General features: G+C 33.9%; 2 protein-coding genes across 2 annotated transcripts; both read left to right on the forward strand.

Annotated features, from left to right (window-relative positions):
* Positions 1-270: 270 nt before the first annotated feature.
* LOC134255008 (disintegrin and metalloproteinase domain-containing protein 10-like) lies at positions 271-23,686 on the forward strand. The gene is made up of 14 exons (XM_062737540.1): positions 271-431; positions 5,876-6,054; positions 6,292-6,427; positions 6,541-6,659; positions 15,357-15,797; positions 17,178-17,437; positions 18,048-18,176; positions 18,686-18,863; positions 19,183-19,345; positions 19,927-20,022; positions 20,672-20,753; positions 22,117-22,314; positions 22,644-22,778; positions 23,105-23,686. The coding sequence occupies exons 2-14, from the start codon at positions 5,985-5,987 to the stop codon at positions 23,210-23,212; spliced, it is 2,115 nt and encodes a 704-aa protein (XP_062593524.1). The 5' UTR covers positions 271-431; positions 5,876-5,984; the 3' UTR covers positions 23,213-23,686.
* A 1,155-nt stretch (positions 23,687-24,841) lies between these two features.
* On the forward strand, positions 24,842-26,401 carry LOC134255009 (caveolin-2-like). The gene is made up of 2 exons (XM_062737541.1): positions 24,842-25,155; positions 25,788-26,401. Exons 1-2 carry the CDS (start codon positions 25,084-25,086, stop codon positions 26,328-26,330), a joined length of 615 nt encoding a protein of 204 aa, XP_062593525.1. The 5' UTR covers positions 24,842-25,083; the 3' UTR covers positions 26,331-26,401.
* The last annotated feature ends 327 nt before the right edge of the window (positions 26,402-26,728 follow it).

Genomic DNA, 26,728 nt, shown 5'->3' on the forward strand with positions numbered 1-26,728 from the left:
AAAGGAATGGCTTTTTCTAGACTTAGACTGTAGCAAACAAATAAAGCGGAATAACTGTAGATCGACCAGTTCCAGACCGACATCTCTTGTACAGTGTATATTACAGAGTTGCCTCTCTTTGGTCTGTCACCAGTTATTAAAATTATGCATAATAAAATTTACGTTGTAAAACGAGAGGGGAAAATGAAATGCTACCTGAAGCAGTAAAGCTGAACAAAACTTTGAGATTTAAATCCCCCAGACAGGAACAAGCGATCAGCGAGTCATTGTTTTCCTCCCATTAACGGGTTCATCGCGCCGCGTCCTAGCTCAAGTGTGGAGTATTGTCATAAATCACAGAGAGATTACGAATAGATCGATAGAGGATACCCGGATCTCAAGAGGAAGAAGGAGAGAGAGAAACCCCGGGATAGACACAGGAGATATAAAAGGTATATTGTCTGGGATTATAGCGGGGACACTTGAGGAGGGGGTACACGCGCACCTGTTATAACGTTATATATAGGGAATCGCAAACAACAGGTGAAGGTAAGAGAAGTATATAAATTATCGAGTGGTTTACCGTGTACAGGGAAGTATAGGAGAAATCGACAAGGCTGGATTTTTTTCTGTGTGTCATATCTTCATAAAAAGGTTTTATTTACCAGGTAAAATTGCATATATCGATTTTCTTAAAAACAAAGAGAAAGACAGCAAATTAAAAAGATATTTTGAGCGTTATAAACCAGTTAATCAGAGATTTTTCATATGGAATTTTCAACAAAATGCCAATCCTTCAAATTATTACATAATTATGAATTTTCCTTATATTTCTAGATTTAAAGAAATCACATTTTTCGTGGAAGCTATAAGGTCGATATTTAAATAAAAGATGTCGAAAGATAGACAGTGATAAAATAGAAAACACTTAAGTTTATAACAATTTTATTATACAGATAAAATGGAAGAGGACACTTTGCGGGCAATGTTAGATAAAGCAGATCGGGTTAGAATTTAGGGTGTACTCAGCAATGCTCAGAGAAAACATTTCAAAATTATAATTTAAAAAAATATTATGTACGTATTATAGTTGTGTATACGTAACCTTTTCATTCTGTACGGGAAAATATCAAAATTTCTGAATTTTCGAGTTGCGATTAAGGGAATCGATCTTTAATTTTTTAAAGTTATAACTAAAATTAGCCATACTTCTTGTTAAAAATAAGAAATAAGATATGGAAAGAGAGTTCTAATTTTATAATTTTGTGCAGGAAAAATTAATTGAAAACTCTCGTAATGAGCTGTACAAATTCAAGAACAATACTGCCCTCTTATGACCTATAGGATGTAAAAAAGGATAACCATTTTATCGTTCCTGATTACTGTTTACAACGACTTCTTATCAAACTACCAGAGATATACAACTGAGATGTCTGACTTCACACATCTTTGTGATAATCAATTCCTTCTTCTTGCAATTTTTGCTGTAAATATGGTAATCGTGTTGTCTTTTATGGTAACTTTAGAGACTGATTGTCACAGTACAAGGTTTGGACACCATCAATGCTTGGTTTCTCGTCCCAGTAAGTCTTACATCTCTATTTAGCAATCTTCCTCGCCTCACGGATTCTGTATTACGTGCTGTCTCTACTTTGACCGAGTTTATAACCGCGTCATTAATTTCCTCCGGGTGCCATTAATAATTAAAACTGTCATGGCGGCCCAGTCAAAGCTTCCATTATTGTCACTCTATAGCTATTGATGTTAAACTGTAAGTTCTATTTGATTGTGGAAGATAATAATTAATATTTCATGCTCTCCAAAATGTTGAACCGAAGCGAAAAAACAGAGAATTCGAAAGTGTGTAGAATAGAGGTATTATTTAAAAGCAACTTTTAAAATAAATGAAACATAAAACATCGGTTGAAAACTTACAAAAAAATATCCCAAAAAACACTCAGTCTCTAGGGCAAAATGATTATTTAAAAAAAACAAGATGTGTTTGTTAAATACTATGTGCCCGGTGGCAACAAAGTTCAAAAAAAATATATTTAGCTTTTACTTTTAGGTCACAGTCAAGGTCACAAGGTCATTGGCCTTGGTGTCATTTAAAATAGCTTAAATAGTGAAGTATGTATACCAAATATTAAGTCTCTATCTCTCATGGTTAAAAAGTTATGGTGAAAGTTCGAAAAAGTTATCTTTAGCATATATGCCACAGTCAAGGTCATAAGGTCATTGACCTTGGTATAATTGGAAAGAACTTAATAAGTGAAGTATGCATACCAAATATGAAGTCTCTATCTCTTATGGTTAAAAAGTTATGGTGAAAGTTCGAAAAAGTTATTTTTATCATATATGCCACAGTCAAGGTAATAAGGTCATTGACCTTGGTAACATTTGAAAAAGCTTAATTAGTGAAGTAAGCATACCAAATATGAAGTCTCTATCTCTTATGGTTCAAAAGTTATGGCGAAGGTTAAAGTTGACAACAGACAGACAGACAGACAAAAAGACAAACAGACAGGACAGAAACAATATTTGCCTCGGATCTATCGATTCGGGCGCATAATATTTGAAGTATAAGAGCATAAGAAGGGAAAATTAAAAGGGTTAATTTATATGAAAGAAGATTTAAATAAGTATGGTTATCTCAAAACTCTTTGCTGAGGTTGTATAAGTAGATTCTGTGGAGTAAGTATATGATACCTGGGCTCCTGATTGAATACAGAAATACAATCACGTAGCACCATCTTGGATTCTCTGAAGTCGATGTTTGTTTATATAACCCACAATTGGAAAAAGACACACAGTTACTCACTGCTCATACTTAATCAATGACTAAAAGCTTTAAGTATATATAAGTCAGATGTTATTGGAAAGTCATTGAACTTGATGCACTAAGTCTGGAGACTAGAGATTGAAGAGAGTCGGTTTATAAATGCTTCGACAAACCCTTTGTTTACAGACGTGTAAATGTCTAATGCATGGACTCTGGGAACTTTGATTAGAATACCTTAACACAGCATTAATTGATTTGTGGTTTGTGAATCAATGATAAATACATGTACATGTAAATCAATAATTAAACAGAATATTATCCTACAGTATACTGTCCTCCACTTCATATTACTATTCATCAGTTGGTTGTCAGATTATTTTGAAACCGTTGCTACATATATACGTAAAGGTGTGCTTCTAACAGTATAGATGTCAAAGTGACATGGTATCCAAAATATATTTAAAAGAATGCATTTTTTTGGTCATAAAATTGTTTATATACAGTATTTCAAATAGAGTTATTCAAACATAGAAATACAAATGCGGATTTTTTTTTAAAGCTGGAGGTTGAATTTTTTTGTGGAAAGATGCATACAAATAAATATTATTTGTCTGTTTTCAATTTATATTGAGTTTATAACATCTATTAATATTAAGTAGTGTTGGCAACGAGTACCCGGTTAACCGGTTAACCGTCGAAAGTTGCGAGTATCGGTTAGTAAAACTGCTATTCGGTTACTCGGATAAAATAAATTCTACATAGTAAAGGCATAGAAAATGAATGTTTTATAATTTATAAATGTATACTAACTTACACATTTCCCTAATTTTAGGTACCGTTAGATTTGATCTAGTGCATGGTTGTAGTGAATCAAATTGTTTTGATTAGTTTTCACAGTTTTTATAATTAATAGCTTTGATTGCCTGGGGTATACATATTTTGAAGGCCTGAGTGATAATTACCTCATTTGATAATTTATATAACGAGATGCCGCCGTAGACATAATAAGTTTGGAGTTGTAACAAAAGAACAGCTGATTCAAAATCTGTTAAATTTATTAATTATGGAGTATGTAAATAATTATTCTCCTTGATTGCGATATATTTCGGGGACTGAAAAAGAAAGTAAAAAATGGTGATTGACGGTGACATATTTATTTGTCTTTGTGTGTCGAATTCCCTGTTAATTTTCTTTATTTTAAAATCGAAAATCTTTGACGATATCGTATGTGTATATTGTAAATATATTGTCCCTATACAGTATATTTGCGCATTACTACAACCGGTAAGTATAGAATAAGATGAATAATAGATATCGATACTTTAACCAAAAATCATCCGAGTAACCGGGTACTCGATCGGAAGATGAACCGAGTAACCGGTTACTAAAAATCGTCCGATTTGCCAACACTAATATTAAGGTAGGTTAAATAATTCAGTTTTCAGATAAGTTTTTCTGCCTTAAAAATACTACATAAAATATACACTTAAAACGCTCTGAAACTACAAACAGTTTTTACGATTAAAATTTTAATCGATCAGCATCGATCTGTATATTTCACATATACATGTATACAAGGTGGTTGAAAAATGTAGGACTTTATGCATGACTGTTCGATAGAAATGTCTAACCTCGTATTAAATATGACTATAATTTACCAAAGCAGAATAAAATGTGGAAAATGTATACGATGGAGACATTTAAAGAGAAGATTTTCTTTACGGAAATCGATCTCTGTCTGTTGTTGATTTAATTTTTTTAAAATCACAAACAACTACTAGTATACAAAGAATATAAAGGTGTCTCTCAGGTATATAGACGCACCATAGCAGAATGTTTAAATTAGTTTGAAAGCAATTTGGCCAAAAAATTACATTTGCTTCGATGTGGTTCAGCCAAAAGTTTAGCTTATTGCAAGGAATCCTACACATGTAGCATAAACTTGAAAAATGAAAAAAAAATTCCTTAACATTTTTGATTTTGTTCTTTAAATCAATTTTCCACATTCTTCCCTTAACCACACCAAACTATTTTTTTTAAGTTAGAAAAAAACCTTTCTTGTTTTTCTCTATAGAATCATTTATTCACAACAAACCCTGCGATAATGCAGGTAGCACAGCTTTCGTGACATTGTAAATAGAGAACGTAACACCGCGGAAACACTGTATCGATTTCAGACCAGCAGAGATGTATTTATATTGTTGTAAGGTTATCATCACACGGCTGAATTCTAGATACCCGGAGTTTATATCGATAATACCCAGATACTCAGGGTCTTAAAAACACATGGGAGGATATCAAATCTAAACCTGTTTCATACACACACTGACAGATAGTTTGTTTAGTTAAGGTACCAATCGTATACAATATTCGCGTAGAATTTTGATTCTAAATCATTAAGGTTACTAGTATTTAAAAAAAAGAAAGAATTTCTGTTGACCCGTATTAATGCCCCGATCACAAAATTATTTTGTTTGTATAGGGTGTACTTTTTTTTTTAAATCTGTAAATTATCTTCACTAAAAAAAAAAACTTCAGGGTTCACAGTTGTTAGTAATCTCTTATGCATGTTAAATTTAGTTAATATGAAGTGCTTGTTTATTTTTCATCCTCCTAATAAAATTTACTAGATTTTATTTCATGATTGTTTGCTGATCGACATATTTACGAGGCTTTACGACAAGAAGAATAATTTGTTAGATTTTGGGGTATTTAATATATACACATTAAGTACATAGTCCGTTAAGTAACTTCAAAACGCCATCATGAATCATAAAATTTCTGTGTCATCTTGATATGATGACTTGAATTACAAATATTTTTTAATATTTAAAGAGTCAAACATTTACATGTATATCATGTAACTAATTCTTTTATGGTTTTTCAATGAGTTTACTTTTTTTAAACTCACTTTTATAGATAAGTTCAAATTACGTTTATATCACAAACTGACAGGTTGTATTTAAAAAGTTTCGGCAAATTAATTTGTGCCTCGTATATCATCAGTGAATGCACAAGCTCACCAACCAAAAAGCAGTCATAAACATTTTAATCGAACATTGCTATAAGGAGAAATTATTATGGTGATATATTTCAATTCCTCTGATATTTCAGATCATGCGGACCTAAAACTGCGATGGACAGATTCCTGGTTAGAGAGATTTACCAGTATTGAACTAAACAATGATGTGATTTAATAAATGAACAACGAAAGTGGCCCGCCATGAAATCTCAAATTACCGGAAGTTGTTATCACGTGATCATCAGCGTCTTCATTGTACCTGTCCTCTCAGGTGAGGTTTTTCTTCGTCTACAAAGAATAGAATGTACACGATTTATCTATTCTCAAGCAGATTTCTTGCCTCTATTACTTATATTCTATTGTTTTGCTTACGTGTTGACTGAACAAAATGTCAGTCTTGGATTGGGTAGCTTTTTGCAGTAAAAATTTAAACTGTTTATAAAAATATTGTTGAATTCATGTAGAAATTTTAAGATTATTTCAGTGAGTTAAGTTTGTTTTCATACAGAGTTATCTCCCATCAAACACATACTTCACGATTATCGGCCTTTACAATATGATCAGCTTCATCTCAAAAACCAACACGAACGCATGCGGAGATCATCGATCCACATCATGGAATTTGAATTCAGTTCTTACAACAGGTTAATTGATTCAATTGACAGTTAAAGTTTTAATCTCTTAAGTATTGGAAAAGAATACACTTTCTGAAATTTTTGAATACTAAAATAATGTGATTATTTCTTTTATTTTTAAGAAACTTTAAGGTTCGTTTAAAACGTGACACTGATGTTTTCCACTCTGACGTCACAATAGAGGGTGGTAACGGTCCAGTGAACATCGATACGTCATTTTTATATACCGGTGTTCTCAAAGGTAAACTTAATGAATAACCTGAACCAAATAAAAATTCGCACTTATCTTAGGTACCATTAGATACAATTATATTTGCAGTTTACAAATGTTAAATCGTTGAGATGTATATAATGTAAACAATGTCACGGGTCCGCTGCCCACTGGTTACTATTGGAATCCATGACGAAGTGTTTTACGGACTGACTATTGCGATTTTCTTTTTGGGAAGGGTATTAAAAATTTGCTTCTTTTAAATCTTTTTACCCATTGAATCGTGTTAAACATTCTGATGAAAGACGATTTGTATACGTAGAATGAGGTATCAACTGCTACCATTCTCTTTATAATATTAAACAACTGTTTTTGAAAATCTATAAATTTTGATTAGTGTTGACATTGAAAGAGTTTGGCATAGTGTTGACATTGAAAGAGTTTGGCATAGTGTTGACATTGAAAGAGTTTGGCATAGTGTTGACATTGAAAGAGTTTGGCATAGTGTTGACATTGAAAGAGTTTGGCAGAAAGAACGAGAAAGAAGTTCATCAGTACCCTAACAAAAAAATACTATAGTTAACTATAGTTAACTATAGTTAACTATAGTTTACTATAGTTAACTATAGTAAATCATAGTGTCAAAGTTTTCGTCAAAGTTTTTCAAAGTGTCAAAGTTTTCGCCAAAGTTTTTCAAAGTGTCAAAGTTTTCGCCAAAGTTTTTCAAAGTGTCAAAGTTTTCATCAAAGTTTTTCAAAGTGTCAAAGTTTTCGCCAAAGTTTTTCAAAGTGTCAAAGTTTTCGTCAAAGTTTTTCAAAGTGTCAAAGTTTTCCCCAAAGTTTTTCAAAGTGTCAAAGTTTTCGCCAAAGTTTTTCAAAGTGTCAAAGTTTTCGCCAAAGTTTTTCAAAGTGTCAAAGTTATCGTCAAAGTTTTTCAAAGTGTCAAAGTTTTTGCCAAAGTTTTTCAAAGTGTCAAAGTTTTCGCCAAAGTTTTTCAAAGTGTCAAAGTTTTCGATAAAGTTTTTCAAAGTGTCAAAGTTTTCGTCAAAGTTTTTCAAAGTGTCAAAGTTTTTTATAAACTTTTTCAAAGTGTCAAAGTCTTCTAAAAAGTTTTTCTAAGTGTTAAAGTATCCATATTTTTTGATAAAGTTTTTTTAAGAGGCCGTGTCAGTAACCATTGAGATTTACATGGAAAGTCAAAAATTTTGAATTGGGCAAAAACCACCCTAAAATATTTGAACAACAACAAAAAACACATTTGAGACAAATTTTACAAATTTATTCATCATCATTGGTTTCCATGGCAACAAATGTGATTTGCGTAGTAAATTCTCAACGAAACATTGAAAAATAATACAAATTTAGACATATTTAAATGCAGAGGGGGGAACAATTGGAAGGTCTAAATTTGTTTTCTTATACTGAAATAATGAAAGATGCATCAGAAGAAAATATCTTTATGTCTGTAAGTATTTTTAAAAATTTTGATATTGTTGCTATGGCAACCGAAAAATGACAAGATTTTCATGATGGGAATATCCGTGGAAAATTAAGTTTTTCAAAAGTTGAATACTTAAAAACGCAACAACCGTAGATATTGTATGTCATACAAAGTTAAAGATATATCCCAATACTATGAAATAATAAAATAAAAATTGGTAGTCGGGTGTCCCAATTTTTTTTTTCAGAAATCAAAATTTGCATTTTTTTCAAAACACTTTCAATGGACTTTGGCAAGTTTTGGCAATTTTTTTTAATATTACAACAGATATTTAACAGTTAGATGCCATATCTACAGAAACATAGTACTTAAGAAAAATTTCCATAAAATGTACGACTTTTTTACAAAACAATAGGAAAAGAAATCTCCATAGCAACGGAATTTATACCCTAGCAACTGACTTGACTATGATCGGCAAAACATGAAACATACACCCAGGAAATTAAAGCCTCTCAAGTGGAATATTTGGGTCATGGCATCCTGATCAACTGTTAACCCTGTTGTACTTACCCCATCATATAAGTAATAATAAGTACCATTGCTCTACAATGTCTAATAGTTATACAATATAGTCAGAATGTGGACCAAATACGCAAAAACTTGACCATATATGACATAACAAAAGCCGAAGTTATATGTTAAAATGACGCAATGTTCAACCCAAAGGGGCGCCAATGCTCTGTCTACTGGCTAATTTACATTGCTGTACCATGTTTATTATTCAAGTTATAAACCTAAAAACAACTAGAACTGTCCAAATGGGACAAAATACCCCCGCTGGGTTTTGTTTAGAGGTGCTAAATCATGAATATTTTATGGATCTAAGAGAAGAGAGAAAAGCTAAAACATTTTAGAGCAAATGTAATTGCTCATTAATTTCTTTATAAATGAAACGAAGGTGCAGCCTTAAAAATAGACTGAATGTATGGATCACACATGAATTATGAATTTTTTTTGTCAGTGAACTTGCATAAATGACCTTGGTTTAAAGTCATGACAAGTTCTCAGGTCAAAGCAATGTTTGTGTAAAATGGGAACCTTCCAAGTTTATCCTTAAGAAAGATATGGACCAGACATGAATTATAATTCTTTTACTGTCTGTGCACTTGAACTTGGACAATTGACCCTGGGTCAAAGTCATGACACACCCTTATGTCATAAGTGATCTTTGTGTAAACAAGAAAGTATCCAAGTTTATCAATAAGAATGATATGGACCAGGCGCAAATAATGAAGTTTTTCCTTTCAGTGACATTAAACTGACACAAAGAACCTTGGGTCAAGGTCATGACACATCCTCAAGACAATAAGCAATTTTGTGTAAAACAGGAACTTACCAAGTTTTTCCATAAGATAGATATGTACAAAACATGAATTAGGAACTTGTTGTTTTTATAACCTTGAACTTGCATAGATAACCTTGCATCAAGGTAATGATACATCCTAAGGTTATAAGGAATCTTTGTGTGAAATAGGAACTAACCAGTTTATCCATAAGCGATATATGGACCATGCACATATTAAGAAATTTTCCTTTCAGTGACCTTGAACTTAAATAACCTTTGCTGAAGGTCATAAACCCTCTTTGTGTGAAGTAGTAAATTCAAGTTTATCCAAAATAAAGATATGTACCAAACATTAATTTTACAATTTTTCTTTTAGTGACCTTGAACATGCACAGATGACCTTGGGTCAAGGTCATGACACACCCTTAGGTCATGAGGAATCTTTTTGTAAAATGGGAACTTACCAAGTTAATCCATAAGAAAGATATGGAACGGACACAAATAATGATTTTTTTCTTCCAGTGACCTTGAACTTCCCAAATGACCTTGAGTCAAGGTCATGACACACTCTTAGGTCATGAGCAATCTTTGTATGGAGTAGTAGATTCTAATGTTCCTCCGTAAGAAAGATTTGGACCGTACATGTTTGCACAGCTAGACAGACGGACGGACAGACAGACAGACAAGCTGATTCCTATATACACCCCCCCAAACTTCGTTTACAGGGGGTATAATGAGAAGATGTGTCTGTTAAACACAAGATGACCTTATACTTATTCAAATAAAAATAAACCTTAACATCAGCAAGGCTTGTGAAAATGTAGTTTACAGCAACTTTATATTTCAAGTTTTATCTCATTTAACTATCAAAGACCAATCAACTGGTCAAATATCAATGCTCACTAAAAGTATCACAGATATGAACGTAAAACAAGAGTTTTCCATTGAAAATGTGTGTCTCAGGAATGACATATCAAATTGTGACAGACAGATAAACTGATGGTCAGCTAGTCAGACTGACAGACAATGGAGAAGTGATCCCTAAGAGTCCCCTTGCTATGCAGGCGACACAACTAGGCACCATTACAGCATATCTTGTACCTGATTCTGAGACTGAATTTTTTCTGAAGTGTACAGTCAAATATTTTACAGAAATATTTTGCTAGAAATAATAACATATCGTATAAGTGGAAATTTTAGCAAGATGCAAATTTAGCGATTTCTACCAAAGTCTGGTATTTGATTTTTAGCCAGAAGTAATTTTAGCGATTTTGAAATGTTTACTAAAGAAGCTATTACAAATAATAAGACATTAATTTTTAGCAATATTCAATTTTAGCGATGTCAGCACCCTCTCTAATAATGCCAAAATTAAATCCTCGCTAAAAATTCTACTTATACAATATGTTCTTCAAAGTACATTTATGCACAGTAAACAAGAAGTATGACACATTTGATTTTAGATATTATCTATTTTAACCAACTAGAGCTAGAGCAGTATAATCCAAGTGTTGTCCACAGACAGATGGACAAACAAACAGGGTGTTTCCTATATCCCCCTACCAAAAACTTTGATATCAAAATCTTAAACTTAGTAAGAAAATGTTTTTTAGTTCACTGCTTTAAGAGCCATATCAGAAATCTGATTCAAATTGTTCATGTTCCCTTCAGCTGTCAAGTCATTTTCTTCACAGTCAGTGTTAGACCTCTGCCTTTTCACCAATGGCATCAAGATACATAATCAAGGTCTTCCTTCTATGTAATGGACTATCTTCATGCTCTTGAGAATCCTGGCATTCAGATGACTTTCACAAGGTGTTTGGAAAAGTTGTCGTCTGAAGTTGATTCCACCTACAAAAGAAAGATACAAAATCAATCCAACTAACAACTTCATTTAAAACAAGTTCATTTTGACACAAATGTTACTCATGCTGAGACAGTGTTTCACAGCCCTGAGCCAAAGTCACACCTTCAATGTCAAGGTCAAGGTAAAATTTGATAGAGTTTTCAGGTCTGTATTTCTATTAGCTGCAATAATGTAGCCCTCTCCGATTTTTTTTTTTTTGGGAGAGGGCTACAACTCCTTAGGATCTCTATAATGGCGCAGATGCGGCAGTGGATCACTCCCGCACGGATTTCGGCTCAAATTATCAGTAAACGGCTATTTTATTGTCATCTCTTACCTGGAATCCAAATATGTAATTATGCAAAACATAAATCGATCCAAAAATATTCACAACGATCCATATATCGGTTATTTTTTGTGTGTGTCAACAGCTTAACTTGAATTTATCCGCCATGTTTACTGACCTTGATGGATTGTATTTTGGGACAGCCAATGAGAATTTAGGTTCTATAGGAGCGGATCTACTAGGAATTCCCTTATTCTAAGCATACGTATCGCTGTTTGCGCAAAAATAACACTTGAAATGGTTTTATTTATCGATGTTTTTGTAATATATTATAGCACAATCGTTTATAAACATCGACATTTGCTTTATTTGGTTGTTCCAAATTTCAAGCGAAAGTCTCACTACATCACGCGTGAACTGTCATGGCTGCTGAATATTGCAGCTGGGAAAGACACAGATTTATTTTACATGGTTTTCGAGTTTAACAGGCTATGTTGTTGACAGTGAATAAAAATTCCGTCTTATAAGAAGTAAGTTTAATGTAAAAATATTTTTTTTGCCTTCAAACACCCGTATCAAAAAAATATATTTGCACCATTACGGAGATGCTATGGAATTGTAGCCCTCTCCAGAAAATAACAGATAAAAAAAATCGGAGAGGGCTACATTATTGCAGCTATATTTCTATATGCCTCATGGAACAGCTTCATACTTGGCATACAATGCTCCTAATGATAAGGTGGTGTGACATGACCCTAACTCAATGTCAAACTTCAGTGCTAAGGTCACAGTAGACTTCAATGAAATTGTCTTATCTGAAATGCATTTCATAAAGGTTACTGACGTTGGTGTAATTTAAAAGAACTTAATTAGTGGATTATGTATACAAATTATGATCTCACAATTCAAAAGTCATGGTAAAGGTTAAAGCTGACAACAGATAGACAGAAAGGACAAACAAAAATATGTTCATGCTCTTTGGGCATTATAATTCAGTACATGTAAAAATTTCAATACAAACCTTTAATTGTTCCACATTAATTGGATCTGCTTGTACTTCATGGTTATTTGTTAGTTCACATTGCAACTGATTATCATCATGATTCTCCTGAAAATATTTTAGACCTGTTTACAAACTTACTTGAGCCTATAGCATATATAGTGACTGGGATATGATATAAGACATTAAACTGGACAAAGGGGATACTCCAATTTAGTCTCACATTTTCAGAATTATCGTATTCAGAAGTTGTGCCCAACCTGATAAGGGCTTAGGAGGAATAGCACCCCACCCACTCCTTACTTTTTTGGGAAGTCAAAATTTCCTGTAGTTAAAATTTATAAATCCTGGTTCCCCTCCCCTCCACTTTAAGGGTCAGGAGCAAATTTTGAAGCCAGAGTTGAGTTTGTTATCCTAGTTTCCCTTCCCCTTTTCAAATCAATATTAGCAACCTCACGTATTGTCATCTTGTTTTAGTGTAGCTGCAGAACTGTAGCTTTCCGAAAAAATATATATTGATAGACCTGAGATAATGAGGTATAGCGGGTATGGCTATGAATTTTTTATGAAATATTGTTTGAAATATTACTTATCAAAAGAACACTAATATGCAGACATACACGATTGGAAATCTACCAATTTGACCTTATCAGTGATTGATGAATATGCTCTAAATAATAAAGTCTGAAATATCTGGCATTTTTCAGGTTTTTTTTTTTAATATTTTCTGTGCCAGGAAAACGTCAGAACCAGCGCCATTACGAAAACTGGAAATTTCGCCATTTCCAGTCAGAGTTGATTTCCCATACCTGGGAACCGCATAAAATGCCGTAGTTACAATTAATCAATGGCACAATGCTTTTAGTACTTGACAATATCAATGAAAAGAAAAAATAATCACTCATCATTTCGATACAGGACTTGTATATTTTTTTTAATTTGTAAACGCACGAAATGAAAACAAATCTCGACAGTCAGAGAAAATGTTTCCATCGGATCATGGATAATATATTTACAAACAAACCATAAAAACTATATTGTTAAGTACTAGAGGCATTGTACTATTGATAAATTGTGAGTTTGACAAGTAATTGCAAGTATCGAAAATACACCCGAGAATGCCGCCTCTGCTTGGAATTCCCAGTTTTCGTATGGCGTTTTCCTCGCACGTAAAATATAGAAATAGTTAAAAAGCCAGGAAAACGTCAGATATTTCGGACTATTTATAGTACTTTTCAGTCACCTACAAACTCTTGATGCTGTCATGTCCTCTGTAACCGCACAAGACCTGCTTTATACATCTTTACATGGTGTTTTTCTTCTCCGACTTCTGCTGTAACAGCAACTTTCTGTTCTTTATCAGCAGGAGAGTTCCACAAAAGGGAGATAATCGTTCACGCGTTTTCATATTTGTGGTACATTCTAAATCAAATTATTTGCTATAGAGTACCCAACTACCATTTTTTATTATTGGATTTATAACTTCAGAGCTCGTAATTTCTATTGCATATATGATTATGATAGAGTTTGGTTGCGTTTTCGTGTAAAATATTTATAAAAATCATGTTGATTTTACAGCATTTGGTAGAAACAAAGCAAAGTAGGCCCCAATGCTTTAAAATAAACATGGGAAAAATTTAATCTCCCATATATATTGAAATTAAGAAAAACATAGTTTGATTTTGTAATTAATTTTGACAGGGTTATCAATAATCAAATTTCACACTTTTCAAGCATTAAAATCACCGTTGCTATGGTAACAAGGATTATGTGACCCAAATAACTCATGTTTGAAAGGACATTCATCTATACTTCCATGCACCCAAATATTAAAGCAAAATATTTTTTTTCACATTCCACTCACTTTATATACAATACTCAATGGTTACTGACAGGCCTCTTAAGTATCAAAGTTGTCGATAAACTTTTTCAAAGTGTCTAAATTTTCAATAAAGTTTTTCAAAGTGTCAAAGTCTTCGATAAAGTTTTTCGAAGTATTAAAGTATCCAAGTTTTAGATAAAGTTTTTTTAAGTATCAAAGTTGTCGATAAACTTTTTCAAAGTGTCTAAGTTTTCAATTAAATTTTTCAAAGTGTCAAAGTCTTCAATAAAGTCTTTCCAAGTATCAAAATTTTCGATAAAGTTTTTCGAAGTATCAAAATTTTCGATAAAGTTTTTCGAAGTATCAAAATTTTCGATAAAGTTATTCAAAGTGTCAAAGTTTTCGTCAAAGTTTTTCAAAATGTCAAAGTTTTCGCCAAAGTTTTTCAAAGTGTCAAAGTTTTCGCCAAAGTTTTTCAAAGTGTCAAAGTTTTCATCAAAGTTTTTCAAAGTGTCAAAGTTTTCGCCAAAGTTTTTCAAAGTGTCAAAGTTTTCGCCAAAGTTTTTTAAAGTGTCAAAGTTTTTGCCAAAGTTTTTCAAAGTGTCAAAGTTTTCGCCAAAGTTTTTCAAAGTGTCAAAGTTTTCGCCAAAGTTTTTCAAAGTGTCAAAGTTTTCGCCAAAGTTTTTCAAAGTGTCAAAGTTTTTGCTTAAGTTTTTCAAAGTGTCAAAGTTTTCGTCAAAGTTTTTCAAAGTGTCAAAGTTATCACTATAGTAAATCAAAGTTTTCAAAGTGTCAAAGTTATAACTATAGTTAACTATAGTAAACTATAGTTACTTATAGTTAACTATAGTTAACTATAGTTAACTATAGTATTTTTTGTTAGGGTAATCCAGGACTACTTGCTCTTGAACCTTTTGCTTTGTTAAGATGGGTTTATAACTTTTCAGTGATTTGTCAATGAGACTTTTACTTCCATTCATCTTTTTAGATGAGCACTCTAAAGTATACGGCCTAGTCAATCCGGATGGTCATTTTCAAGGACAAATACACACAGCAGATATGACTTACTTTGTTGAACCTTCGACATTATACTTCAAAAGTCCACAACCATTCCATTCCATCATCTACACACTTGCAGACGTCAATTATAATATGACGTCATCATTTTGCCATGCGGATAGCGCGAGACAAGGGATCATGGAAAGTATACCTGTCCTTTCAAAGACTGACCAATGGAAAAACAGATATACATTTGATGCAGAAACACAGGAACGTCGAAAAAGAGCAGTTGATCCAGCAAAGACTATTTGTTCTTTATATATGCAGGCGGATCATACTTTTTACCAGAAATTCAGTAGCAACATAGACACAGTAGTAGCCCAGCTCGGTGTATACGTGCAGGCGATTAACAATATATTTAAACCTATAGGTGAGTTCTACATCACATAAACAGAGGTGTATACGTGCAGGCGATTAACAATATATTTAAACCTATAGGTGAGTTCTACATCACATAAACAGAGGTGTATACGTGCAGGCGATTAACAATATATTTAAACCTATAGGTAAGTAGTGTTTACATGCAGGCAATAAGCAATATATTTAAACCTATAGGAAAGTAGGGTGTACATGCAGGCGATTAACAATATATTTAAAGTTTTAGTTGAGTTCTACATCTTAGATGTAAACATAAGGCAATTAACAATATATCTAAACCTATAGCCGAGTTCTACATCATAGATCAGATGTATACGTGCAGGTGATTAACAATATTTTTAAACCTATGTGATGTTCCGCATCATATGAATTTAGGTGTATACGTAAAAGCGATTTATAGTATATTTAAACCTTTAGGTAAGTTATGTTTCATATAAATTGGGGTGAATACGTGCAGGCGATTGAAAATATATTTAAACCTTTAGATGAGTTATACATCACATAAACAGATTGATATATGTGCAGGCGATTAAAAATATATTTAAACCTATAGGTAAGTAGTTATACGTGCAGGCGATATGTTTTAATATCTAGGTAAGTTCGGCACCTTATAATTTCAGGTTTATACATGCAGGCGATTAACAACATATTAAATCTATAGGCAAGTTCTGCATCATATACTAGTAAATTTAGCTGAACATGTATACGTACAAGCGATTTATGAGATATTCAAATCTTTAGGAAAGTTATGTGTCATATAAATTGGGTTGTATACTAGTACGTGAAGCAATTAATATATTTATACCTATAGGTGAGTTGTGTGTCTTATAAATTGCGGTGATTAACAATATATTTAAACCTATAGGTAAGTAGTAAATGTATCTGTAAAGGCGATAAACAATATGTTTCAGCCTGTGGATAAGTTCCACACCACATAAATTGAGATGCGTTCGTGCAGGCGGTTTACAATATATTTTAAATATAAGGGACACAGTACAAACTTATGACATCACTGATCATCTTACATTTGCTATCCTTGTTATCAATTATTGAGTAAGCCTTTAAATAATGCTCTTATTACTGATTACACTGTATTAACGTACCTTATCACTTTGCATATAACTTTACATACTAGTAAATAGCTGTGGTATCAATGTTTCTCTTAACACGCGAGTAACAAGGTAATGAAACCAGGGGTTCCAAGGGAACCTCGGACACTTTGTAAATAAGAAGGAACACATAAAACGTATGAAATACGCATCATTTAATGAACTCAATGCAATACATTGCTGTAAAGTGGCAAGAGAGTTGTTTAAACTATTTACTTAGTATAACTATTTACTTTAGTATAACTAGAATAATATCTCCACAGATTTTGATGAAAATAGTAACGCTGACAACATTGGATTTCAAGTAAAGAGGATGAAAGTGCACACGGACCCAAACGCCCCTGGGTACAAATTGAATGGCGCCTTCAGCGTTGAGAAGTTTCTTGACCTCCATTCCACCGCTGATTACGATGATTTTTGTTTGTCCTACATGTTCGCGGACCGTGACTTTGACGGCGGTGTCCTCGGTCTCGCTTGGGTGGCGTCCTTGACGAAGGCTGGCGGCGTCTGTGAGATATACAGGGTACGATATGTGTAGGCATTGAATTCTCAGTTTATTTTAAATAAAATTCCTATTTATTTAATACTATTAGTATGCCTAGTGGGGTGTGTCCTGATTTATGACCTTGAATTTTGGTAAGAGTTATCTCCCGTATTTTTAATTAACCAAAAAAAAAATCAATTCAAAAAAATTTAGACGGTAAAAAAATTGTTTTCAATTGTCATTCTATTTTTAATAATTCAATGCATCTTTTCACCGCAGGATTTATGGATATTCAAATTATTTGAATTTTTATTTTGAAAAAACGCTTTTTCCCATAGACTTCAAGGCAATCTTTTTAAATTAACTACTGCTTAATTATTAAAATTTTTCAAACTTTCTCGCGGGCAATCCTTTTCCACTATAAAATGCTTTAATATAATATCAGATTAATATGTACTTGACGGACATTTAAGGGTAGAGAATTTGGTCCCATTAGGGATGGAAATCCTTAATATACTTCTGTTATAAACTGGTTTCTTTGAAATCAGTGTATTTGATTTTTTAAAACTGAGTTGCATCTGTCGGACATTTTATAATGTTTAAAGCAAATAGCAGTATTAAAAACATATATATCATTTTGATGTTTCAGAGTTATAGTGGAGAATCCAAGAGTCTAAATACCGGAATCGTGACGGTCAAGAATTACGGAGCCGAGGTAGCTTCAGTTGTTACCCAGGTGACTTTTGCTCACGAAGTCGGACACAATTTTGGATCAGACGTAAGATTTTCATAGTTTAATTTTTTTCTTTGTTTGTATGTTGTTCAATGTCCCTCTCGAGAATGTTTCACCCATACTGAGATGACAATACTTGCCGGTTATGAGCTGTGAATTTGTCCTAGACCCAGCTCTCAGGGACATTGAGCAGGGAGGGATCTTTAACATGCCACAAACTTCTTTGACAAGAGACCTTTAGCTTGGTTTCTCATCTGAAGGACCGATCTCTACTTCCCACAGAGGGATTCGAACCCGCGAAGTAAGGATCAACTCCTTACTACGCGAATTAGAGTAGACGCTCTCACGCGGGCAACTTATTCATTATGTGTTACAATATTTAGGAAGTGTTTTGTTCAAAATTAGAGCAGAGACAATCATTTTCAGTGGTAAATTATTTACTAGATGAAGAAGTGTTGATGTGATCACATCTCGTGCATTGCTCTGTTAAGAACTGTGTGAAAGTAATCCTAAATAAATATATCTTGTCAAAGTCCTTTTTTTAATTAATGCAGCATGACACTGACGGATCAACATGTGCCCCAGGTGGATCAGACGGAAACTACATAATGTATGCACGCGCAACTTCCGGCTATTTACCGAACAACAACAAGTTCTCAAGCTGTAGTATCAAGCAGATGGCGCCAATCATTGAAGAGAAAGGTCGAAGTTCAAGCACTGGCTGTTTTATAGGTTTGACTTAAACTTATTACTTTGATTTCATGACATGTTGGTGTGAAAAAGTATACAACGCCAATGCGTTCATGTATACACTTAAAATACTCATAATAATCAATAGTTTTTGTAAAATCTATTCTCCGTAAAGTAGAAAAACAAATTTTTGAACAAGGAAAGTTAAGTTTCTCAATCTTCAATTCAAGTCCTTTAAAAAAACAATCAAAAATTCATTGAAACTTCGTTCCGGTATATACTGTAAAATTTGTTATGTATTAACTATTATAAATAAATGGATTCATTTATGAAATTTATGTTTTGAATTTCCCGCCAATAGCTCCGACTGGTCACGTGTGTGGGAATAAAATAGTGGAGAGCCCGGATGAGGAATGTGACTGTGGCTGGGAGGATGATTGTAGGGAGACGTGCTGTATTCCTGCTGGATCCGCCACTAATCCCTGTAAATACAATAATACAGGGGGACTGGCGAATTTTTGTAGGTAAGGAAAATTTTAAATCCTATGGGATCAGTTAATTCCTTTAAATGCAATTCCTTTAAGAGATATTGTAGGTTAAGAGTTGAGTTGTAATCCCATGGGATTAGTTAACCCGTTTAAAATAAGGTAATGTTGTAAGTTTAACAGGGTAAGGGATTGTGTTGATTATCTCATGGGATTTGTAGGTTAGGAGTTGTGCTGTAATCCAAAGGAATTGGTTTATAATTCATTTTAAATACCGCAATCATTATGCTGGAAGTTTTACTGGATTTAATTGGTCAAAGTCGTGTTGTAATCCCACGGGATTAGCTAATCCCTGTAAATACAACAGTTCCAGGAGAATTTGTAGGTTAGGCGTTGTGTTGTTATCCCATGGGATTAGCTAGTCCGTGTAAATACATTATACAGCAATTATGGATAAACTTTTATCAAATATGGAGAGATAGTGGGATTTGTAGCGTGAATTCAAGATGCAAGTTACAAAAACTTGTAATCGTAGAAAGATGACATTTATATTTGATAAAATTATTAATCGTGTAATGAAATAGAAAACTTAATATTTATTTTATTTTATTTGTACACAGCCCGAGTGAAGGCCCCTGCTGTGGATCAGACTGTCAGAAGATGACTTCCGGTGTTTGCCGGGGGAACACTTCCTGTCTAGCTGCCGCCACTTGCGAATATCCTTTTTAAAGAAAAATTCCAATACAAGATCATCTTCGCTAGCCAAGGGTTTCTGATACGCTACTCTCCTCATAAAACCCTTGGCCTACGGTGTTCATAGAAATAGGGATTTTTTTCCAGAGTACTGATTGGATTTCAGTACACCCAGGTCGTTTTTTGTAAATGACGATATTTGCGTTCGGGATACATCTTCACTCTTTAATCTCGGAAATTAAAAACGCAAGAAAACAACGATCTGTAAGATAACATTATTTTAATTCTATGAATAGCCATGGTGTCATCCGATATCTTCTAAATATGTGATTAAGAATCTATATTGAAGCTTCAGATTTGTTCTATAAATAATGAATAAACATAACTCAATTATTGCTTCTTAATTATTCTTGAAAAAACTTTGATTTAATTTTTTTTAACACGTGTCTTTATTTCTGGCGATGACGCAATCTGTGCGTACCTGATAGATTCGAGATCACTCTTTTGACTTCACCGTAGGCCAAGGGTTTATGAGGAGAGGAGCGTATCAGAAACCCTTGGCTAGCGAAGATGATACAAGTTTAATATTGTTTTTCAATTTTGTTTAATTTAAACAATGGATATTTTGTAAGAAATAGAAATAAGGGAGTCAATTTATCTTAACTTACTCACTGGTTCAGGGGTCACGTGCCCTCCATCTTCACCGGAACCAAACGGGACCGCATGCGCGGACGGGCAAGTTTGCTTCTTGGGGGTAAGTAAGTTTTTTCATACGAAAAGTTAGTTAGAATAATCTAACTGTGTCTCGGTACAAACCCTCACCACAGTTAGAATACGTCCCATATTCTTGCAATGTAGCAAATCGGAGCGGATCCGCTCCGAAGAATATAAAAGGATTTGCACTGGAAATAACTACCAAATAAATCAAAACAAACCTTTTTTGAGATTGTATATATGCCTTTTATCCCAAAAAATAATCCATATAAAAACGAAAATCCAATTAATTTTCTCAGCGTTTTCCTCTCGCTTCAAATTTACCTGCCATGTTTACAATCGGAACTATCTGGATTGTTCATAGTAAATGCACAGAGAATGACTTTTCTACGAGTTATCGCCCATGTTTCTTGTGCTACGTTATGAATGTACACAGAACGAATTCTATCGTTCGGGCTTCAAATTTACCATCGAGCATCGACTTATATGATGGCGCGATAATGCGATGACGCGATAACGATGAAGCGATGGTGCGATGACGATAAAGCTATGGTGCGATAGCGCGATGACGATGTGCGATGGCGCGATAGCGCGATGACGATGATGCGATAGAACGAGAGAAGTGAATATCGCTTTCGTCATCGTACCATCGCGCCATCGTTATCGCACCATAGTGTCATCGCTATCGCACCATCGCGTCATCGCACTATCGCGTCATCGCATTATCTTACCATCGTCATCGCATTGTCGCGCCATAGCATCATCGTCATCGCGCTATCGCACCATCGCTTCATCGTTATCGCACCATCGCTTCATCGTCATCGCATTATCGCTTCATCGCACTATCTACCTAAACCTCGATGGCGTGATGATGCGATAGTGAACTGCGTGGCCCTATCCGGATTCCATACATTATCATTTTAACGATAGAACGTTCTGTCTAACTAAAAGTTTGTTTAAAATGTTTGGGTTTAAAGTATCCACTGTAAAAAATTCATATTTATTATATTTTTTCTGGTTAGGGACTAATGTATTTGTCAATTAATGGCGGATGTATTCGAAAAAATAATTATTAAAGTGAGCATATACGACATCTTAAATGCATCTCAGTGTTACATTACTTAGTTTCGGATGTTGTGGCAGTCAACATCTTGTCCGAATCATGTAAAAACCCAAACAAAATTAATGTGACAAAAAAAAAATGATCAAGAAACGAAAATATCTAGCTTCTCTCTGACCAGACTTCCGTTTTCTCTTTATAAGTGTTCTGCCTTGATGTGCCTGTCTGAGGGTCTCGAGTCTTGTCTTTGTCTAGCCTCATTTTGAAATTAGTTCAGCCTCGGCGTGTCTGGCTAAGGGTCTTGTTTCTAGCCTCGTTTTGACGTAACTTTTTTTCTTTTTAGGAGTGTTCTGCCTCTGTCTGCCTGGCTAAGGGCCTGGAGTCCTGTCAGTGCCCCGGGACCGGCTGGAAGGACGCCAACCTCTGTCGCCTCTGTTGTCTTGTCAACGACACGTGCCAGTTTGAAGCTGGTAACGCTTTTACCGGTGCCCCGTGTAATGATTTCAAGGGTTACTGTGACGTCTTTCACGTGTGTCGGGAGGTAAGGTATCCTTGCTAGCGCTCTCTGATGATCAGCAAACTACTCTAGTGGCGTGTTAAAGGTCCCGCGTTTAATTCAAAACGGAGATTGTTTATAATACATGAAGTAGTTTCTTTATATATAAAATTGTCCCCTAGAGTATTCACTAACGCTCATAATGGCTGTAAAAATTTGTGAATTGAATCAGCAACTGTTTGAATGTTTTTGAGAAAAAAAAGATTATGTTAATCGATTTTTTATAATAGAAATAAAATGAATTTAAATAATATAACTCGCTGATTGAATGCAAAAATGAATTAAAAATAAATTTTGTAAATATTTTTTTACAGGTTGATCCAACAGGGCCTTTGAGTAACATCCGGAAGTTGCTATTGTCCGGTGACGTCATAAACACGGTGAAGACATTCCTGACGGAGAAATGGTGGGTGGCGGTGCTCGGGGCCCTCGGTCTCTTTATTGTCATGGTACGTCATAGATAACTGAGCTCATTAAGTTGTACAATATCAAGTAATTCATAACTGACGTAATTAAGTGGTACATTAATGATGTTAGATTGAATTAAAAAGCCTTACAATATATCTAAAAATCTAACCTCTTACGTGATCAGAGGTCATTTGAATTGAAAGTGAGATGAAACCGCAGCAGCGGCCCTTTGCTTCAATGGTAGAAGAAAATTTAATACCGGCATGAATTAGATATTTTAATTAAATCCACCAAAACGGTTGATAATAGGTTGTTTTTTTTTTGTTTTTTTTTGCTCCTAGGATGTTTTATTTTTTTTTTAATTCAGGGTCTGTTCATCAAATTTTGCTCCAAGAGCCATGGGCCTAGAAAAGAGAAGAGCGGTGGAAAGAGAGATAATCGCGTCAGACCTTTTCCGCCAGAGAGTCATATGTAAATAATGTAATTCTCTATAGAGCCTACAAGACCTGACAGTTATCTCCTGTACTAAGCTTACAAAAGTATTGACGATATCTGTACATTTTTATTGTCACATCATAATATTTTTTTTTTACATCAATAGCATCGAGACACTTTATGACATTTTTACATATTGTATTTTAACCATCTTTGTATGATTAAACCTCCATCGATAGAAAGCAGAGAAGAAAAACACCTTTTAAATATTTTCTGTGCTGTGTTGATCTTAAGTTAGTTTTTGATTTTTTGAGTGCATTATTTTGTCTATTTCTTATATGTTTACATGCTATTAATATCAGCTGTATTTATTTTGTTTTCTCAAGTGAAAACTGCATTCCGTCCAACCGAAAAATCAAAAGTTTTAATTTTGTAAATATTAATTGTTTTGCACTGTTGATGTTTGTAATGATTTGTATTGTTTCTTACTGTGATAATAAAATTGACTTTGATATACCTGTGTTCTTGAAATTTATGAGCGGAATGAATGTCCTCTCCGTAAGGCGTCCGAAACTGTACTGTTAATACATTTTCTATTGAATACAATGAAATTATTCCCTCTCTTTCTATTTCTTCCTCTCTCTTTCTCTCGATGAGATTTTAAAATTTTGATTGTCTCTCTTCTTCTTGTCCTTTCTCCCTCGCCCAACCTTCAAAATGTTTATATCCTACAATAAAATTGAAGAGTGTTACATCTACAAATACTCTATAAATTACCAACGATTTTAGTTTTAACAAATAACGTATAGAATGTTTACATCTTTAAAACAATGTTCCGTCCTCCACCTATCATGTGAATTAAGACATGTTTTAAGACAGATCTTTAAAACTCAATTTAATTATTCCTTAAAACATCACGATCCCGGCTTTTGTTTACAGACATTGCTTTAGCGACCAGCGGCCACGCGATCAACTGACCGGGTTTTAATGACTGGACAATCTAATTGTTGACATTTCTTCTTATTTTTCTTTTCGCCAAGTTTCTATTTTCTTTTAAAATTCACAGGCCAAGAGAATCAATTTTCTGTTGCATGCAAGTGTTCGTTGTTCAGAAGTTTAAATAATATATTACTATTTTAAGCCAGAAGTCATATTTTTTTTTGTACCCCGCCTTTTAAGCAATCAGAAATTAGCATGAACTACGTTATGATTTAATTGCTAAAAAGATAACTTAATAAAATAAAGATTCTGGAAGAGTTGTAAACCTTCATATATAACTTCGTTTTTAAAAAAATATTCAAGCCTTAAAATCCATAGCCATAAACTGCATAAGTCTCCTTAGTATATACAAGTAGTTACAAAAGGGGAATGGTACTGCGATAAGATAGAATAAAATCTAAACTGATAAACATATAATGTGTTGTATTGGCCTTAAGTCTTAAAACACACACACTTTGTACATCTGAACTCTAAATTCCCTTTACTTATATGTATATATGTTCACTTTTAAATAACAGTACAATAAAGAGTTGATCAACCCTTAAACCAGCAGGGAAATTTATAACACTAGGGATCTCAACACTGTTTGTTTTAACGCTACTAAAATGGCTGAGAATGCAGTGAAATAATTTAACTTCCTTTTTACGTGTTGATCGATATTCATGGAGAGCGTAATTTGACCATAAATTCAATTTTCCGGAATCAGTCATTTTCTCCTTCTTTGAAGTTGCCACGAGAAAAGGCGATTGTTGTGTCATTAAAAAAACCTTAGGACGAATCTCGTAGAGAGAGAATTTTACTTTCTTTAGATCATGGTGTCTACATGGGTGTAGACTTCAGATTGGATCCTTGGGCCTATATTGAGTAATTACTGTAAACAATCAGTTCATAAACTTTGATCCACCCCACAAGATGCCTAGGAGAGTACATCCAAACGAACGGCGGGAAGACCGGGACCCGAATAAACTGAACCAGCATCTGAAGGTACGTCATTAGGTATGGCGCGGATCTAAGTGTAATTAATGACTTAACTATTCTTGAGGGACGCGAGTATGTGTGGCGCGGATCTAAGTGTAATTTATGTTTAATATCGAGAGGTATTTGATTCCTAACAAGTAAATATGTGTAACATCTGCAATCTTTTATAGCAGGCGATTATATGGCGCGGATCTCACTCATTTACCTGTCTGAAAATTGATATTTTTGTAACGGCAGTGTGGCATGAATATTGATATTTTTCAAGACTTCCGCAACCTTTTTTCATCCGAAAGACAGATTTGTAGCCTTTCAATCGTAGAAATTCTCTTTAACACAGTTTTCCTTGTCTGCTTAAAAATTAATTTTAAGTCAAGTCATGATGATGCAAAACAATAATGTTTTGTTTTCGATTGTAATTTTCCAGAACTCGACTTCTACTACATGTATATAAAACAAATGCTAGTTATAAATCAGGAATGATTGACAGTCAAAATAAAAAAAAACTTTCTTATTAACTTGATTTTTCTTCCTGGAATGAAACCCTGATTGGTAAATAAAATTCTATTCTATTCTATTCTATTCTATATATTACACATTTTTCTAAACAAAATAAAAGATCTCTGTTCCATTTTCTTCAGAGCGCCTTCAGTGACGTCATAGGAGAACGGAGAGCGTTACGTAGCGTGGAGATTGTGTGGGTGTGTTCCCAGGAGTGCTACACATTCTTCCACTCCTGTTGCTATGGTTTTGTGTCTTTTCTCCTGGCGCCATTCCTCGCCATCGGCTGGGGATGTACATTCGCTTTCACAGCTTTTAAACACATATGGTGTCTAACCCCAATATTCAAGAACTGTTATATCTGCTGCGAGAGTTTTTTCGGACGCTGCATGCGTTCCATTCTGAATTGTTGTGTCACACCTTGGACTAATTCTTGCGGAGGAATATTTGTTGCGTTTCATAAAGACATACCGGAAGCAGTGGTCGTACATCCCAAACCGAGGCAAACAAAAGTATCGTCACGTGACAAGAAAAACGAAGATCAAGAACCAGCAAAAGACCCAGAACCGGAAAAGAAAGTCCTTTTGGCGGCGCCAGTTGTCATGCGGGATTCTAGTTTTTTCTCCGGAAATAAAATACAGGCGAACAAATCAATACAGCGACAGCTGGGCCTCTATCAATGAACTGAAGAAAAGAAAAACATAACAATTACATTTCCTTTTTTCAGTTTTTCAACGATAAAATTCAAATATTATTGCAGTTTCATAACTGTGTAACTTTTATTTATAATTTTATTTATTTATTTATTTATTTTTATCAATAATTAATTTTTTTTTTGCGTACAGTCACATTTTTTTTATTACTGCAAAGATTAAAGTACAAAACGCAAGTAACAGTAAGATTGTATTCTTATCTGATCGATTGAATTTTGCAATTTCAAACTGTAACGTCTTTTCTGTTGACGCATGTGTGAGCCTATTACTGTAAAATTACATATTTTTGTGGGGCCAAATTTTCAAGGTTTGACGTAAAAAACATAGGTTTATGGGACTTTATTCTGTGGTTGGAGAAAGCTTTATAG

Source organism: Saccostrea cucullata, unplaced genomic scaffold, assembly GCF_032062105.1.
Source record: "Saccostrea cucullata isolate Sc308-1 unplaced genomic scaffold, CSIRO_AGI_Scuc_v1 ctg1357, whole genome shotgun sequence".
NCBI classification, from domain to species: domain Eukaryota; kingdom Metazoa; phylum Mollusca; class Bivalvia; order Ostreida; family Ostreidae; genus Saccostrea; species Saccostrea cuccullata.

What these genes read in the sequence shown, in the direction of transcription:
- LOC134255008 (XM_062737540.1), top strand. Translation starts at nt 5,985, where the DNA reads ATGAAATCTCAAATTACCGGAAGTTGTTATCACGTGATCATCAGCGTC. An exon ending in GGACTGGCGAATTTTTGTAG is followed by an intron (nt 19,346 to 19,926) that starts GTAAGGAAAATT and finishes ATTTGTACACAG; the next exon opens with CCCGAGTGAAGGCCCCTGCT. An exon ending in GGCAAGTTTGCTTCTTGGGG is followed by an intron (nt 20,754 to 22,116) that starts GTAAGTAAGTTT and finishes TTTTCTTTTTAG; the next exon opens with GAGTGTTCTGCCTCTGTCTG.
- LOC134255009 (XM_062737541.1), top strand. Translation starts at nt 25,084, where the DNA reads ATGCCTAGGAGAGTACATCCAAACGAACGGCGGGAAGACCGGGACCCG. An exon ending in AACTGAACCAGCATCTGAAG is followed by an intron (nt 25,156 to 25,787) that starts GTACGTCATTAG and finishes CATTTTCTTCAG; the next exon opens with AGCGCCTTCAGTGACGTCAT.